The sequence below is a fragment of the Micropterus dolomieu genome, linkage group LG13 (assembly GCF_021292245.1).
Source record: "Micropterus dolomieu isolate WLL.071019.BEF.003 ecotype Adirondacks linkage group LG13, ASM2129224v1, whole genome shotgun sequence".
Lineage (NCBI taxonomy): Eukaryota > Metazoa > Chordata > Actinopteri > Centrarchiformes > Centrarchidae > Micropterus > Micropterus dolomieu.
In genome coordinates, this window is record NC_060162.1 from 23,666,913 (window position 1) to 23,680,413 (window position 13,501).

The following is a 13,501-nucleotide window of genomic DNA, read 5'->3' on the forward strand; positions in this document are numbered from 1 at the left end:
ATAGTCCTAATCCTCTGTTCCCCCCTGTATATAAAGAGCCACACACCTTTGTCACTGCAGTCTGTAAATGTTTGCTCCACATAAAACAAATCAGTTACAGTAGACTGGCTCATGCAGTTACACTTGCAATCCTACGATAAAATACTGTACAGATTTTAACTCGAAAACTTCACAATTTAAAATGTGTAGTTTATACATACAAAATGACTAACAACATAGAAGCAGACTAATTGAGGATATGCAGCATCTCAGGTCCTTGGGGGCCAGCCTCTTTTCGTAATATATAAAGATAAAGAGAGATAAGCCTTTGACATTTACAAAATAGATCCATGCATTCACACAAAAAAAATGTTTACAGCAGCTAAAATAACACTGAAATCGTGACTTTATTTTTAGATTTCTGTAAACTAAAAAAGCACTTAAACACAACTGCTTTATCAATAAACAGACACATGATCAATAAATAGCTCAAAATAACTGAGTAATAACTCATGAGAGCTTCTCATGTCCAGTGAAGAAGAAAGTAATTATCTTAACTTTAAAATCAATATGATCAACATCATCTACTGATCTACAGTACTACACCATTTTCGAAACTATGTCATCTCAACGTATGCCAGCATATCTTTTGATAAATTCATGTTTGGCCCCCAGAGACCTAAATGTTGCCATAAATTTACATATAATAAAAATGCATCATAAGAACCTTTGGCAGCATTTTGTTTCTCCAAACTTAGATAACAAAGAATGTTACAAAGAAGAGAATGACTTTCGACTTTTTATTCACTTGGTCATGCGCTCACTGCTTGTGGCTCCTGGTGATGTGGACAGCCTCATTCTGCAGCTGAACTGGCGCTTGGTCTAATCTGCCTGGGAAGTGAGTTCCGACCAGACTAGTAGCTGCAGGACTGAGTCAGCTGCTCCTGGTAGTGCAGTCCAGTAGCCAGAGAGCGAGCCATGTGTCTAGAGGTGTGTTTCATGTGCCGGGCTGCTCTGATGGCTCTGTTCAGAGAGCTGTCCAAAGAGCGCTGCTTGTCAGCAGACATGGAGCGTCTAGTCCTCGCCCTCACCTCCCTGTGACCTCTGACCCCCGAGGATGTGCCAGTGTCGTTGCTAGGAGACACGTAGAGGGGCGTCGAGTACAACCTGAAGAAAGGGTGAGTTTGATGACAAAGACAAATGAGTATGACAGTTCAGAAAGTACTAAATATTATTTTTTTGCAGTCTGTATACAAGTGCAACATATCAATTAATTTTTGTCTTTGTATCAACAAGAAATGACAGAATATGGATGCTGATGGATTCCAATTCAACTTCACAAAGTCAAAGAAAAATATGTTGTCAGAGAAAAAGTACTTTATTTGTCATCTGAGAACCATCTCAAGATGTTTCATCAACGTAATGAGTTCAATGTGTTTCCAGCTGTGAGAAGGCCCTCTATTTCCTTGGTGTATTGTATTGATTGATAGTCATGTCCATCCACAGCATTAATATGTACACTGAAATCTTAGAAAGTACACTTACTTTGGTGTGTAAGTGTAAGCTTACATTCCATTCTTCTTTTTAGGACCTCATTCTCTTCTGACAATAAGAGTCTGTTTTGTGTTTTATATATCGTATGTTTTTACAAATACTTAAAAAGTCATACCATGATATTTCCTGTTAGTATTCAAGAAATAATTGTGTACTAACAGCAAAAGAAATATATTATTACAACTCTGTGTAGTACATACCAGAGGTTGGACCAAGTCATCGTTTTACAAGTCACAAGTAAGTCTCGAGTCTTAGCACTCAAGTCCCAAGTCCAGGCCGATCATGACGGTCCGAGTCTCAAGTCTCAAGTCAAGTCCCAGGTCAAGGCCAAGTCCTAAATGTTGAGTTTCGAGCGATAACCAAGGCATAATGCGCTCTTTACCAAATTTAAAACCATTTCATACGTTAAGTTAAAAATCAAAAAAATTTATTGAATGAAGCATTAGCCTGTACAGAAAGAAGGCAGAGATGCAGTTTCACTCAACAAATGTTCTATAATTTCATGAATTGAAATGTTCATGTAGGGCTGCTAATTATTTTGGTCAATATTGAGATCACAATTATTTAACAGGATTACTCTTTGATTGAGCTTCTTTATTGATTAGAAATATAAAAGTGGTGCCTCCAACAGGAGATGCCCCAGCTACAGATACCATCCAAAGGATAAAAAACACAATAAAGCACACAGCTTATTTCCATTGTGGTCCTTTATTATTGGCTTAGGAAACATTAATATATTGACCTTTTAAAATGTAATACTTTCTTTTTAAAAACTACTGTATATGCATTACGCCAAAATCCCAAATAGCCCATTATTACACATTATTAACTTTATGTGACAGATGGGTCACTGGTTGTGTGTGTGTGTGTGTGTGTGTGTGTGCGTGCACACCGAGGGGAGCAGAGCAGGTGACAGATGTTACGAAGTTACAGAAGTTACGTTACAGAACGCTGAAAAACAAGTTTTGTGTTTTGTTGGAAGATGCAGTGACTTAAACCGACGGTGAGAAAACTATAAATCGCTATGACGTTAGAAGACGCAGACACAGTGGATATTTTACAAGCACTGATAATGTAAAGCAACACTGAACTCACCTGGTTTAGAATAAATAATATCCATTCATCCATTAACTATACCCGCTTATGCTTTAGCCTAAAGTTGGCTGCTATTGTTAAATATAAAGTTTTAACCCCCTAGGATATTAGGATATGTTTGGGCATGGGGAGAGTCAAGTCAGCTCGAGTCAAAAGGCTCAAGTCCAAGTGAAGTCATGAGTCACTCTTGTGAAAGTCAAAGTCGAGTTGCAAGTCTTCTTTGATTTTCTCAAATTGGACTCGAGTCCAAGTCATATGACTCGAGTCCACACCTCTGGTACATATTGTTTATAACTTGTATGCGAGAAATGTCATTAAAATTGGAGAGAGGCCAGTAGGTGAAATCAACCTAATGGGCACATCATTATACTGTATGTGTAGTGAGATGGCAGGTTACTTACAGGAGTGGTGGCGGACACACTGGCATGCACTGCAGCAGTGCAGTTGGAGTTGCAGCTGCAAAGTGACTGCTCTTTGCTGCTCTGTTAGGGGTCTCGGCTGGTTGGTAGCTTGTGTGTGTGGGGGAGTCTGAATCACAGAGCAGGCCAGGAGCTCCATTAGCACTTCAGATAATTAAATGAATTTATTTTATGTAGCCTGAACTGATTTATGTGCTGAGCACAGTGAAAGTACAGAACTTTAGTTTGCTAATACTGAACAACAAACTCTCAGTTATCATGGATTATATCACCAACCACACACAGAGCAAACGTCTGGAGTCTAAAGAGGTAACTGTTCACACCTTTCTCAGAAAGCATTCAAAAGGGTCTGAGCAGCATCACAGCTTTGATCACATGGTATCTAACCTGGCCCAGTGCTTTGGTACGGATCAGGACATCCACAGAGAAGACGGTGACGACAGCGGGAGGAGTGGGTCGGCTCTGTGTCGCCACCAACTGGTCCTGACAGTAAACACAAGTAGGATTTAGGGAGGCTAAACAACAACTCACGCAGTACAATTACTGAGGACCAAACTGAACAATGGATATTACCCTCTTAGACTGAACGCAAAGTAAGAACAAACACACAGGAAAGACGAAAACACAAATGTCCTGCACAGGATAGAAAGGAGCCTCCTTACTTTCAGGTCGCCCTCGGTGACGTGACAAACACTGAGGACAAAGAGGAGCGTGACGACTTCTGCTGTCAGGTTCATCTGCTGTTTCAGACACTTGTACAGACACACCAGGATGTTGCCCTGCAACACACACAAAGACACTCACCAGCGGGGGTAGGCACAATCTGGTCTTTCAAATGCACTGAGATAATCAGTGCATTAAATAACACAACACAACATCTTAAACAGTTTTTATTAAAGGTCTGTGTTGACATGCACACATGTAGCTATGAATTCGCGTGTTTCTGAGTGTATGTAATCTATGAAAAATAGTGTCTCACATTTTTGGAGAGTATTTGGAAGCTGGTGAGAGCAGGAGAGACTGAATTTAGCTATAAAAGGCTTGTATGAGCAATGGCAGAAGCTCTGTTCATGCAGTAATTCTACTAGTGCTGTAGTGAGTGCTTAATAAAGCCACACATTCTTGAAAGAAACTACAAAACATGGCATTACATTGAAATAAAATGTTCTGTCAGATAACTGCTTGCTATTACTGCGGTCTGAATTAACTTAGTGCTCAATCACATGTATTTCTATTCTGAACTGCATTGACACGGCACTGGGTTGTCCTGTTGATTAGACAAACGGACTACAAGCTGCAGGTTCTTCACTGTGAACACAACACTGAACTCCAACCTGCTCAGTCACTGGAGGTTCATGTAGACTGGATTGGCAGCTAAAACGTCTTAAGATGCCTAAAATGTCGACTGCATTTGACGAATCAAAATGTCTGCAGTGTTCTTACTGGGGTGTGTTCTGCTGCGGACTGCTTTTGTGTGGGAACCACAGCTTTCTGGTACTGCAGCAGATGTTTGAGTACATCTGGACACCAGGGGCCGGGACGTAGAAGGCTCTGTCACTTCAAACAAAAACACATTCATTAAATGATATGCTATATTGTTCAAATCACATGCTTTCCTAGGGTGAATGTGCTTGCATATGTCTCTATATATATATTCTTTGAACAAGTCAAAATGGATACATGTTTTCTATGAATCTTCATCACCATGCACATATGTTTAGTGTTTATGCGTTACTCTCTTTGGACGAATACCTGAGTATGTCTAAATGAAATGAATTACCACAGGGCTTGTGTGTTTGTATGTTAATAAACCGTTAACTTGTTTATTCACCTTGTCCTTCACTGAAGAGGACACTACACACATATGGTAGTAGTATTTTACTACTGCATTATACAAGATCTTTCAAGCAAAGCTCTGAGTTAAGGGTCAAGTACAGATCAACTTACACATGTTAGGTTGTGGTTCTTGTCTGCGTGTAGAAGGTGGTCTTTTCCTGGTTGTTCGTCTCAGTGTAGACTCCTCAACCTCCTCAACCGTCCGTCTGTCTCTTCTTCCCCTGCTGGCATCGCTCAATCGCACTCCAGACCTGTGCAATGGGAGACCAAATTAAGTACAAGCTGGTGTGAAAAAGCAGACGTATAGTGTATACAGTATAGCGTCTATGGATCTATATATGTGTGTGTGTGAATGGCTATAGCTATGAGCTCTATCCTGTTGCTTCACTCTGCAGACAAACTGCCGTGGACTGGGCAGTGTTGCTGTGGGACAGGTGGACTGTGTGGTCACACCTGGAAAATTAAGAAACCAACCTGACGCGAGGTGTAGACGCATTGAGGTGAGTGTAGTTCTCCTGGGCTAAAGCTGCTCTCACAGAACTCAGAGGCTTCTTATTTCTCAGACAGCTTTCTAGTCTCTCCTTCAGTCTGGTCACCTCGGTCTGCAGCGTCTGGATTGCATCACTAAAAAAATACACACAAAAAGATGTGTAAAATCGCATGAAAAAATCCAGTTGGAGGTCATGTTTTTGTTTAGTGTACTTTACAATTTTTTCACCACCACACATTTCCAAGGTGAAACAGTAGTGAAGTCTAGCTAATGTGACCACTGTAGTGCTGCACTGTGGAAATAATTATGCAAAGGACCAAAGTGCCAGGTGACTTGCCAAGTATCTGTGCAGCAGTCAGTCCAAATGTACATACACACACTTTGAAAAGACTCATGCAACACCACACCATGCAGAAAACAATACGGAGTACCTCCTAATATGCAACCACATTCAATAGCAGCCGATTCTGTAATAAAGTACATAAAAGAATATGATGATAGAAACATTAAGGATAGTGGAGCATTTCATGAGATGTGTGGAGAGGTGATGTTGCAAGGTAAATGTACAGGAGTCAATTTCAGGAAATGTATGAAAATACTATTTTCATTTCATTCACAATTTCCGTTCAGGAGTCTCTGCAGTGAGACATAACCCTGGCCTTGTTTGCACAGCTATTTCATTGCAGCTGCTGCTACACACACACTCACTTGCGATTGGCCCCCTGACTGAAGCTCAGTGCTCTGAGAGAATCGCCATGGTAATACCATGCAGTGGGGGAGGAGCTTGGACTGGAGCTGGTAGATTCTATGCACTGGTTATTTTGCCCATCTTCAGACACAGTGTGATCTGTAGAGACAGACAGGAGCAGGCTGGCAGGTTAAATACACATTAAGAGTGATAACATAGTAGGAGAGTAACATGACAACATGATTTTAATAAGAAAAAAAAGAACATTTTCACTCACTGCTGTCACTCTCAAGCCCAAACTCACTGGTCCCTGCATTGGATTGTTCTGTCTGACTGACCCAGCGCTGTGGAGAGCAGGAGAAGGTGCGTCTCCTCTGCCCCTGTCTGGTTCTCCTCGGATGGACGGCGCTGAGCCGGGAGCCCCCCTTGGGCTCCATAGCAGTGCGACTGTGTGACGGCGAAGACGCAGGAGATGGTGCTGAGACTGGGCCTGTCTGAGGCTTCTCAGGTTTCCCCTCCTGAGGCGCTGAAACACTGTCACACCATGGAAGGATATTCAAACACACAAAGACGGAACAGATCAGAACTGGAGCGAAAGACAGACATCCTCTGCTTGAATGAAAACAGTACTAACAAAAGAGAACCTGGGCCTTTGCTGTTGTAGGATCAGACATTACCATGCTGTGTGTGTGTGCGTGTGTTTAATGGGTGGGGGGTGGAACATGGGGTAAAATTTATGGTGCAGTAAATTTGGTGTATGTGGAGGCATAGAAGCAGTGTTGGACTTCCTCACCTCTCTGAGGCCCTCTGGTGGAGAGGACAGGGAGCAGCTGCAGGAGTCAGACGGCTGCTCTCTGAACCGACAAACCCGCTGTCCGTCTCTGGAGAGATGATTCCATCCTGGTCAGCACAACACAGAACAAAGATTATGCAACATTTATCTATACGCATTCTGCACGTAGAAGTAACATTGACACATTAACCGGTGATATTTCTTTTTATTCAGTGGTGCATTGTCGTGGTTTAATAAAATCAATAGCTGTTACACTGATATCAAGAAGGAATTGATAAAAACACCCATCAAACCATGGGCAATCAAACTATGAGATTAGTAAGTCTACACTTACTTGTCAACTGAAAGTCTAGTAGCTTAAAGGTACTTGGGAGCTCAGTGTTTTGACCTTTAAAACAACTCGTAATTTGCAAACAGCATAATACACAAATACTTTTCTTTGTTTTGTGATTACATAAGCTAGCATCACCAAATGTCACACTCTCCTCTTAATGCATCTAAAACATATATCAGGGGAACAGTGTTTTGTGGTTTCAATGTAGATTTCTGCACAAGCTATTTTAGGATTAACAGTATTCATTTTGTTTTCCTGTGTGTGAGTCTCTTAGCTCAAAACATATAAAAACATTCAGAATTAAAAAGATCATCTAGGGATGGATGAGTATGGCTGCAGTCATGGTTAATTTGATTTTGTTAAACAAGTTTAGTGGTATTTAAGGAACAAACTTCAGTGAGATGTACTACTATTTTGACTGGAGAACAATGAAAACTGCAGAAAAAGCTGCAAAATTTTAAAAGCATGATGAGCTGTGAAGCTCTAGAATTTGAGTCTCACATAACTCTAAACCTTCTGACACCTAGACTCTGCACATAAATAAATAATAAGGTAAAATGTCTGCAATGATAAAACACGGTCTTACTTAAACATGCAACATTTGTGAATGAACCACTGTAGAATCAAACCCAAATATAAACTGACCTGAGAGAGGACTCCGCTGCTGTTTCCACTATGGAGTTTGGAGCTCCTCGTCTCCGGTGCAGTGATGTCTCCCAGACTGCTCAGACTGCTGCTGCGGGACTTTCCCACCTCTAACCTCCTTCTGCTACTGGCTGGACGAACGCGGGGCATGGTTGACTGGGAAGAGGCCTTGCATGAAGGAGATCTGGACTCCTTTTTGCTGGTGCAAACAGGCAGAGAGTCCTGATAATCTGATTTGGCTTTCCTGTCATGTACAGAGACTTTAGTACAGTGGTGCTAGTGTAATCAGCTTCCCCTCAGAAATACCTTTGTTTGTATGTGTGGTTGTTTTTTGTAGGTATTCATTTATATCTAATTTCTTAAAAAGACAGCTAAAATAGCAGTATTATTTTACCATTCAGGATAAAGATAATTATAATTAGACAGGAAAGGACAAATTCTTAAACACACTGAGGCCTCAGTGCTGCAGAGTTCAAGACCAACCTTAACTGTGCTGCTGATTAAACTACAGCTCTGGAGACTAACCTCTTTGGAAGACTCTTCTGTGCTTCCAGGTTACCAGTTCCTCGACCCTGTCTTTCTTTCTCTTCATCCCCAAGCTGCATGTTGGTTCTTAAGGCAGCAGAAACGGGAGCTCCTTCCCTCTGGCTATGGTCTAAAAGTTTTGGAAGCTCCTTGAAGCTTTGGTAGCTAAACAGAAGTAGGAAAAACATTCAGGTTGAAATAATGAAAGTCCAGATTCCTTATTTTCCATCTCCTATCTCCATTCCAGCAGTGAGCAAAAAAATCTAAATAATTTTGGGTAAGAATATCTCCTGTTTATAGAAATCCTTCAGAGTCATATGGTCACACTTCACACAAAAACCACCACTCACCGATCCGTTAGTGTGTCGAAGTCTTGTTCAACACGTCTGTATTTGCCATTCAGAGCTTTGAGGTAGAGAGAATTCAGAGTTTCTTCATCCTCCGTCTCTGCCTCCTCTTCATCACTTTCTTCACTGGCTGAGCTCACCTCCACCGCCGCTGCCTCTCCTGGATCAACCAGCAAAGGCACAGGTGGGCTCTGTGAGGAGATGAATTTAAATCATTATATAAAATCTGATGAGGCTGCAAGTGTGTGTTCCCTGCGAAACAATTTTTACAGATGAGGCAACATAAACGCAGATGATGACTGACCTACACTTCCACATGAACAATTATCATTTTAAACAAGCACCAGTTACGGCTTTAGAACGGCAAGTAGAATTATTAATTAAATAATTAAAGTACTTTTATTATTGATTAATAGACAATTCTTTGGAGGTGGGTCATTTAATTGTTTCGTATCTTAAATATCCATAGTAAGCTCCATGGCAAACAGCCCAAAGCTTAAAGATATTCAGTCTACACTGATAAAAAACAATCTTGTTTTGCTTGATGTATGATAGGACAACAAATCCAAAATGCAACATCCACTATTATCTCACATGTTTCCAATCAGGAACAAAAATGTTATTGTTTCTTCTATGGGTGTTTCTTTGTATGGGGTAAACAACATGCCACAAATAAATTTATTCTCTCGTATCTCTTCCAGAATTACCCTAGTCATCATGGACAATCCCTTACAAGACTTTCTCTTGGCGCTACTGATGCAGAGAGACATGCTGACGACCTACAGTGTCTCACACTACATGCACACCTACAACAGTTGAGCAGATTTTCTGTGCAATTCAAGGACGGATTGCATTAATACAGACAGAGCTGTGTGATGGTACCTGTGGGTGAGTCAGAGTTTCTCCCCCCTCAGAGGGAACAGATAAAGGGGTGGGGTGACGAGGTGGAGAGGGAGGAGCCTCACAGGTGGGCTGCTCCTGCCGCGTCTGTTCCACATGTTCCTTCAGATCTTCCATATGCAGCCCACACTGAAAGATGAGCCCCTCCAGCTCCCTGATACAAACACATGCAGACAAACAGCCGAAACAATTAAAAAAAATACAGAATATAAAATTTAATCTATGCCCCATTTATTTTGGACATCACTCCCACCGTTCTGGGTCAAAGTGGTTGATTTCCACGTCTCGCTGCTGCAGGAGTTTGTGTTCATCCCTCGCTAACAGGTAGCCCCTTTCTAAAGAATCGAGCCCTGCAGCAAGCTGTGAGAGGCCCTGCCGAAGAGCACTGGTTCATTAGTTTGCATAAGAGGCAGCCATGAGAAGTAGTTCTGTATGGGCGACAGACTTAAACTGTGAGTTTGTTGTTCTTACCTTCATCTGTTCAAAAGGTTTGAGTTTTTCGCTCTTTAGGAGATCCTCAAAAGTCTGCATCTGAATAAAGAACATAAAAAAACCTTCTCTGATTACCTTCTAAAGTCACATCATCCAACAGGAATCTCCATCCCTTTCACTTTTTTAATAGGTCATGTACCTGCTGGAGGAACTTGTCGGCCTGACTGTAGAGAATCTTGGCCAGCTGCTGTCCCACCTGAGGTTCCGGGCTTCTTGTAGAAGGACCGGCAGATGCACTTCCTGTTAAGTAGACAGACAAGTGCAGAGGAAAGAAGAGTTATATAAATGCAGGTTGTTCAGAATGACGCAACATGAGTAACAGCTGATTGATAGATGAAAGCCAGTTGATCTGTTTGTATGTGCATGTTGATATAAAACATTTGAGAGAATATATAATTGCACAGCAATAAACCAGAAGAGCAGCTGATTCAATGATATATGATATTTGAAATGATGCATCTGACAGCAGTGGAACATTGAATAAGATGAATGTACTCTGATGACTGCTGTGTCCATTTGGATGAAGAGAGGCTGAGTTGATCTCTGTTCTCTGAGCCCTTGGAAAATCCAGCGTCATGACCTTTGAAGTGCCGTGGTGTAGTCCTGACTGCACTGGGTGGCCGGGCTTTGGGGGGTCGGAATACAGGTTCACCTAGTGGAGATATGTGAAATAACAACAAGCATGAACATGACCCCTCATCCATTATCACTGGCCCACCTGCTTACATTAGAACTTAAAAATGTACAATCTGGTGATATACTTGGAACAACTTTTTTCTTTCCACAAGAGTGGTGATATAAATGACTTTAACAATGTCACTTCAACATCTTTGGATCACTCTGTTGAATACCTTATTCTCGCCAATGTTAAAGCCCAGCCTGACCGACTGCACATCAAACACATCCTTTCAGTGCAGAAGAGACTATCTGAATTATAACTGGACTACAGTTAAACACATACACTAGCTGGTCGCCCCTCCCCTCCCTGCTACCACACTTACAGAATTAATGAATAGACGCCCCTTCCTGATAAGCCCTCCAAGCAGTATATCATAATGACCTTAAACTGACCTCAACAGTCCCTTTAAATCAAACACACACACACACACACACACACACACAAGCTCATGAGCTGGTTTTGTTGGCTTTCGTTTTCTTTTCTGAAGGATTTTTTGCTGATTAAAGCGAATGAAAGAGTTCAGTAATTGCATTCGTTTTTAATACAAAAGATCAAGGAAATTGCAGTTTTGTAGTTAATAGCATTACTTGAGCTTATAATTAGAAAATGATGGCATTCCTTGATTCAAGTCTAAGAAGACAGATGATGCATTTCCTGTTGTATTGAAAAATAGTCTGACTATAAATTGCAGTGCAAAGCCACTCCTCTCACCCTGCCTGTGTGATGTTATAAATGCAGGAGGAGGGGGAGACAGATGGTGGTTCAGCGGTGGGCTGAAGGAGATGGAGGAGAGGCGAGGAGCTCAGTAAGCTGATTTTAATTGGTGCTGATTGTGTGGAACTGCTGCTCGAACTGAAATGGGCCAATAATTCTCTAAAGGAGCTACTTCACAACACTTCAGCACTCCTCCTGTCTCTGCTCCTCCTCCATTTATTTCTTATCATAGATTTCAATTCAATTGTTGTGACATACTGCTCTGCCTGTGCTGTGGTGACAATGTCTGGGCCTTAGCCGCTGGATCTCAATAGGTCTGTCCTGTAGAAATAAAGTTCAGGAATAAAGACACACAAAATGCTAAGAAATATTTAAAAGGATATCATATCTCTGCCTTTGTACTCCTATACTTGGAGAAGGCATCTTGACACTCTACATAAAGAGGCACAGAACACTGCTGGTTGATACTGAATGTCACAAGGCCACAGAAATACAAAAACCGTACAAAAGTGAATGAAACGATCTATGGGCCGTTTAAAGTTTGTCTGTTCAATGAATGGATAATGTTTGAGCTACAAACTTACAGCAGCAGATCAACAACAAAGAATGTTATTGAATGCTAAAATAGTACCAACCACATCACAAAGAGCCAACTGTCATTGGCCAGATTTTCTTTTTTTGCCATTTCATGTGGGCTGTGGCCTTAGTTATTTTAGAGGAGCCCTACTGTTGGTTTCTAGTATCCTGGACTCCCTGTACCACCGTGGATTTTATTCTGTTCCTGATTAGACTTTTGTGTGCAGTTTAAAGGCGGCAGAACAAAGACGCCTGAGTGCCGATGTTCTCGGAAATTACTGTACAGATTACAGAGGAGCCTTCACTTCTCCACACAGTTTCTCAAGTTGTTCTGTCTTTTTGTGCAGCCTGTGTTTGGACATAAAACTGCAGCTGCGTATGATGCCTCTCACGTGGTTGCATCTTAAATTGTCAAAACACATTTTTTAGTGGCCTTTTATTTTGGTCAGCCTAAAGCACACCTGTGCAATACCCATGCTGTCTGGTCAGCATCTTGATATGCCGCATCAGTGAGGTGGATGGATTATCTCGGCAAAAGGAGAAGTGCTCACTAACACAGATTTTGACAGATTTGTGAACAATATTTGAGAGAAATAGGCCTTTTGTGTACACAGAGAATGTCTTAGATGTTTGAGTTCAGCTCATGATGAATGGGGGCAAAAACAAAAGTGTTGCGTTTATAATTTTGTTCAGTGTAAATATTTGACATAATAAAAATGTATATACAGTGGGTACGGAAAGTATTCAGACCCCTTTAAATTTTTCACTCTTTGTTTCATTGCAGCCATTTTCCAAAAATCAAAAAAGTTCAGTTTATTTCTCAGTAATGTACACTCAGCACCCCATCTTGACAGAAAAAAACAGAAATGTAGAAATTTTTGCAAATTTATTAAAAAAGAAAAACTGAAATATCACATGGTCATAAGTATTCAGACCCTTTGCCGTGACACTCATATTTAACTCAGGTGCTGTCTATTTCTTCTGATCATCCTTGAGATGGTTCTACACCTTCATTTGAGTCCAGCTGTGTTTGATTATACTGATTGGACTTGATTAGGAAAGCCACACACCTGTCTATATAAGACCTTACAGCTCACAGTGCATGTCAGAGCAAATGAGAATCATGAGGTCAAAGGAACTGCCAGAAGAGCTCAGAGACAGAATTGTGGCAAGGCACAGATCTGGCCAAGGTTACAAAAAAATTTCTGCTGCACTTAAGGTTCCTAAGAGCACAGTGGCCTCCATAATCCTCAAATGGAAGACGTTTGGGACGACCAGAACCCTTCCTCGAGCTGGCCGTCCGGCCAAACTGAGCTATCGGGGGAGAAGAGCCTTGGTGAGAGAGGTAAAGAAGAACCCAGAGGTCACTGTGGCTGAGCTCCAGAGATGCAGTCGGGAGATGGGAGAAAGTTGTAGTAAGTCAACCATCACTGCA

General features: G+C 41.4%; 1 protein-coding gene across 4 annotated transcripts in view; it reads right to left on the reverse strand.

The window, feature by feature from the left end:
* Positions 1-765: 765 nt before the first annotated feature.
* akna (AT-hook transcription factor) overlaps positions 766-13,501 on the reverse strand; it is a 23,877-nt gene continuing 11,141 nt past the window's right edge. The window contains exons 7-25 of one of the 4 annotated variants that reach the window (XM_046067239.1): positions 11,749-11,811; positions 10,593-10,749; positions 10,237-10,337; positions 10,077-10,136; positions 9,859-9,977; positions 9,588-9,759; positions 8,709-8,896; positions 8,359-8,523; positions 7,834-8,077; positions 6,855-6,961; positions 6,339-6,595; positions 6,082-6,220; positions 5,358-5,507; positions 4,995-5,134; positions 4,491-4,604; positions 3,710-3,826; positions 3,435-3,530; positions 3,030-3,156; positions 766-1,146 (exon numbers count right to left, since the gene is read on the reverse strand). In XM_046067239.1, the coding sequence (XP_045923195.1) occupies positions 894-1,146; positions 3,030-3,156; positions 3,435-3,530; positions 3,710-3,826; positions 4,491-4,604; positions 4,995-5,134; positions 5,358-5,507; positions 6,082-6,220; positions 6,339-6,595; positions 6,855-6,961; positions 7,834-8,077; positions 8,359-8,523; positions 8,709-8,896; positions 9,588-9,759; positions 9,859-9,977; positions 10,077-10,136; positions 10,237-10,337; positions 10,593-10,749; positions 11,749-11,811 (2,769 nt within the window). In that variant the 3' untranslated portion in view covers positions 766-893. The remainder of the gene's footprint in view (positions 1,147-3,029; positions 3,157-3,434; positions 3,531-3,709; positions 3,827-4,490; positions 4,605-4,994; positions 5,135-5,357; positions 5,508-6,081; positions 6,221-6,338; positions 6,596-6,854; positions 6,962-7,833; positions 8,078-8,358; positions 8,524-8,708; positions 8,897-9,587; positions 9,760-9,858; positions 9,978-10,076; positions 10,137-10,236; positions 10,338-10,592; positions 10,750-11,748; positions 11,812-13,501) is intronic. The other 3 variants (XM_046067240.1, XM_046067241.1, XM_046067242.1) reach the window with 3 other exon arrangements.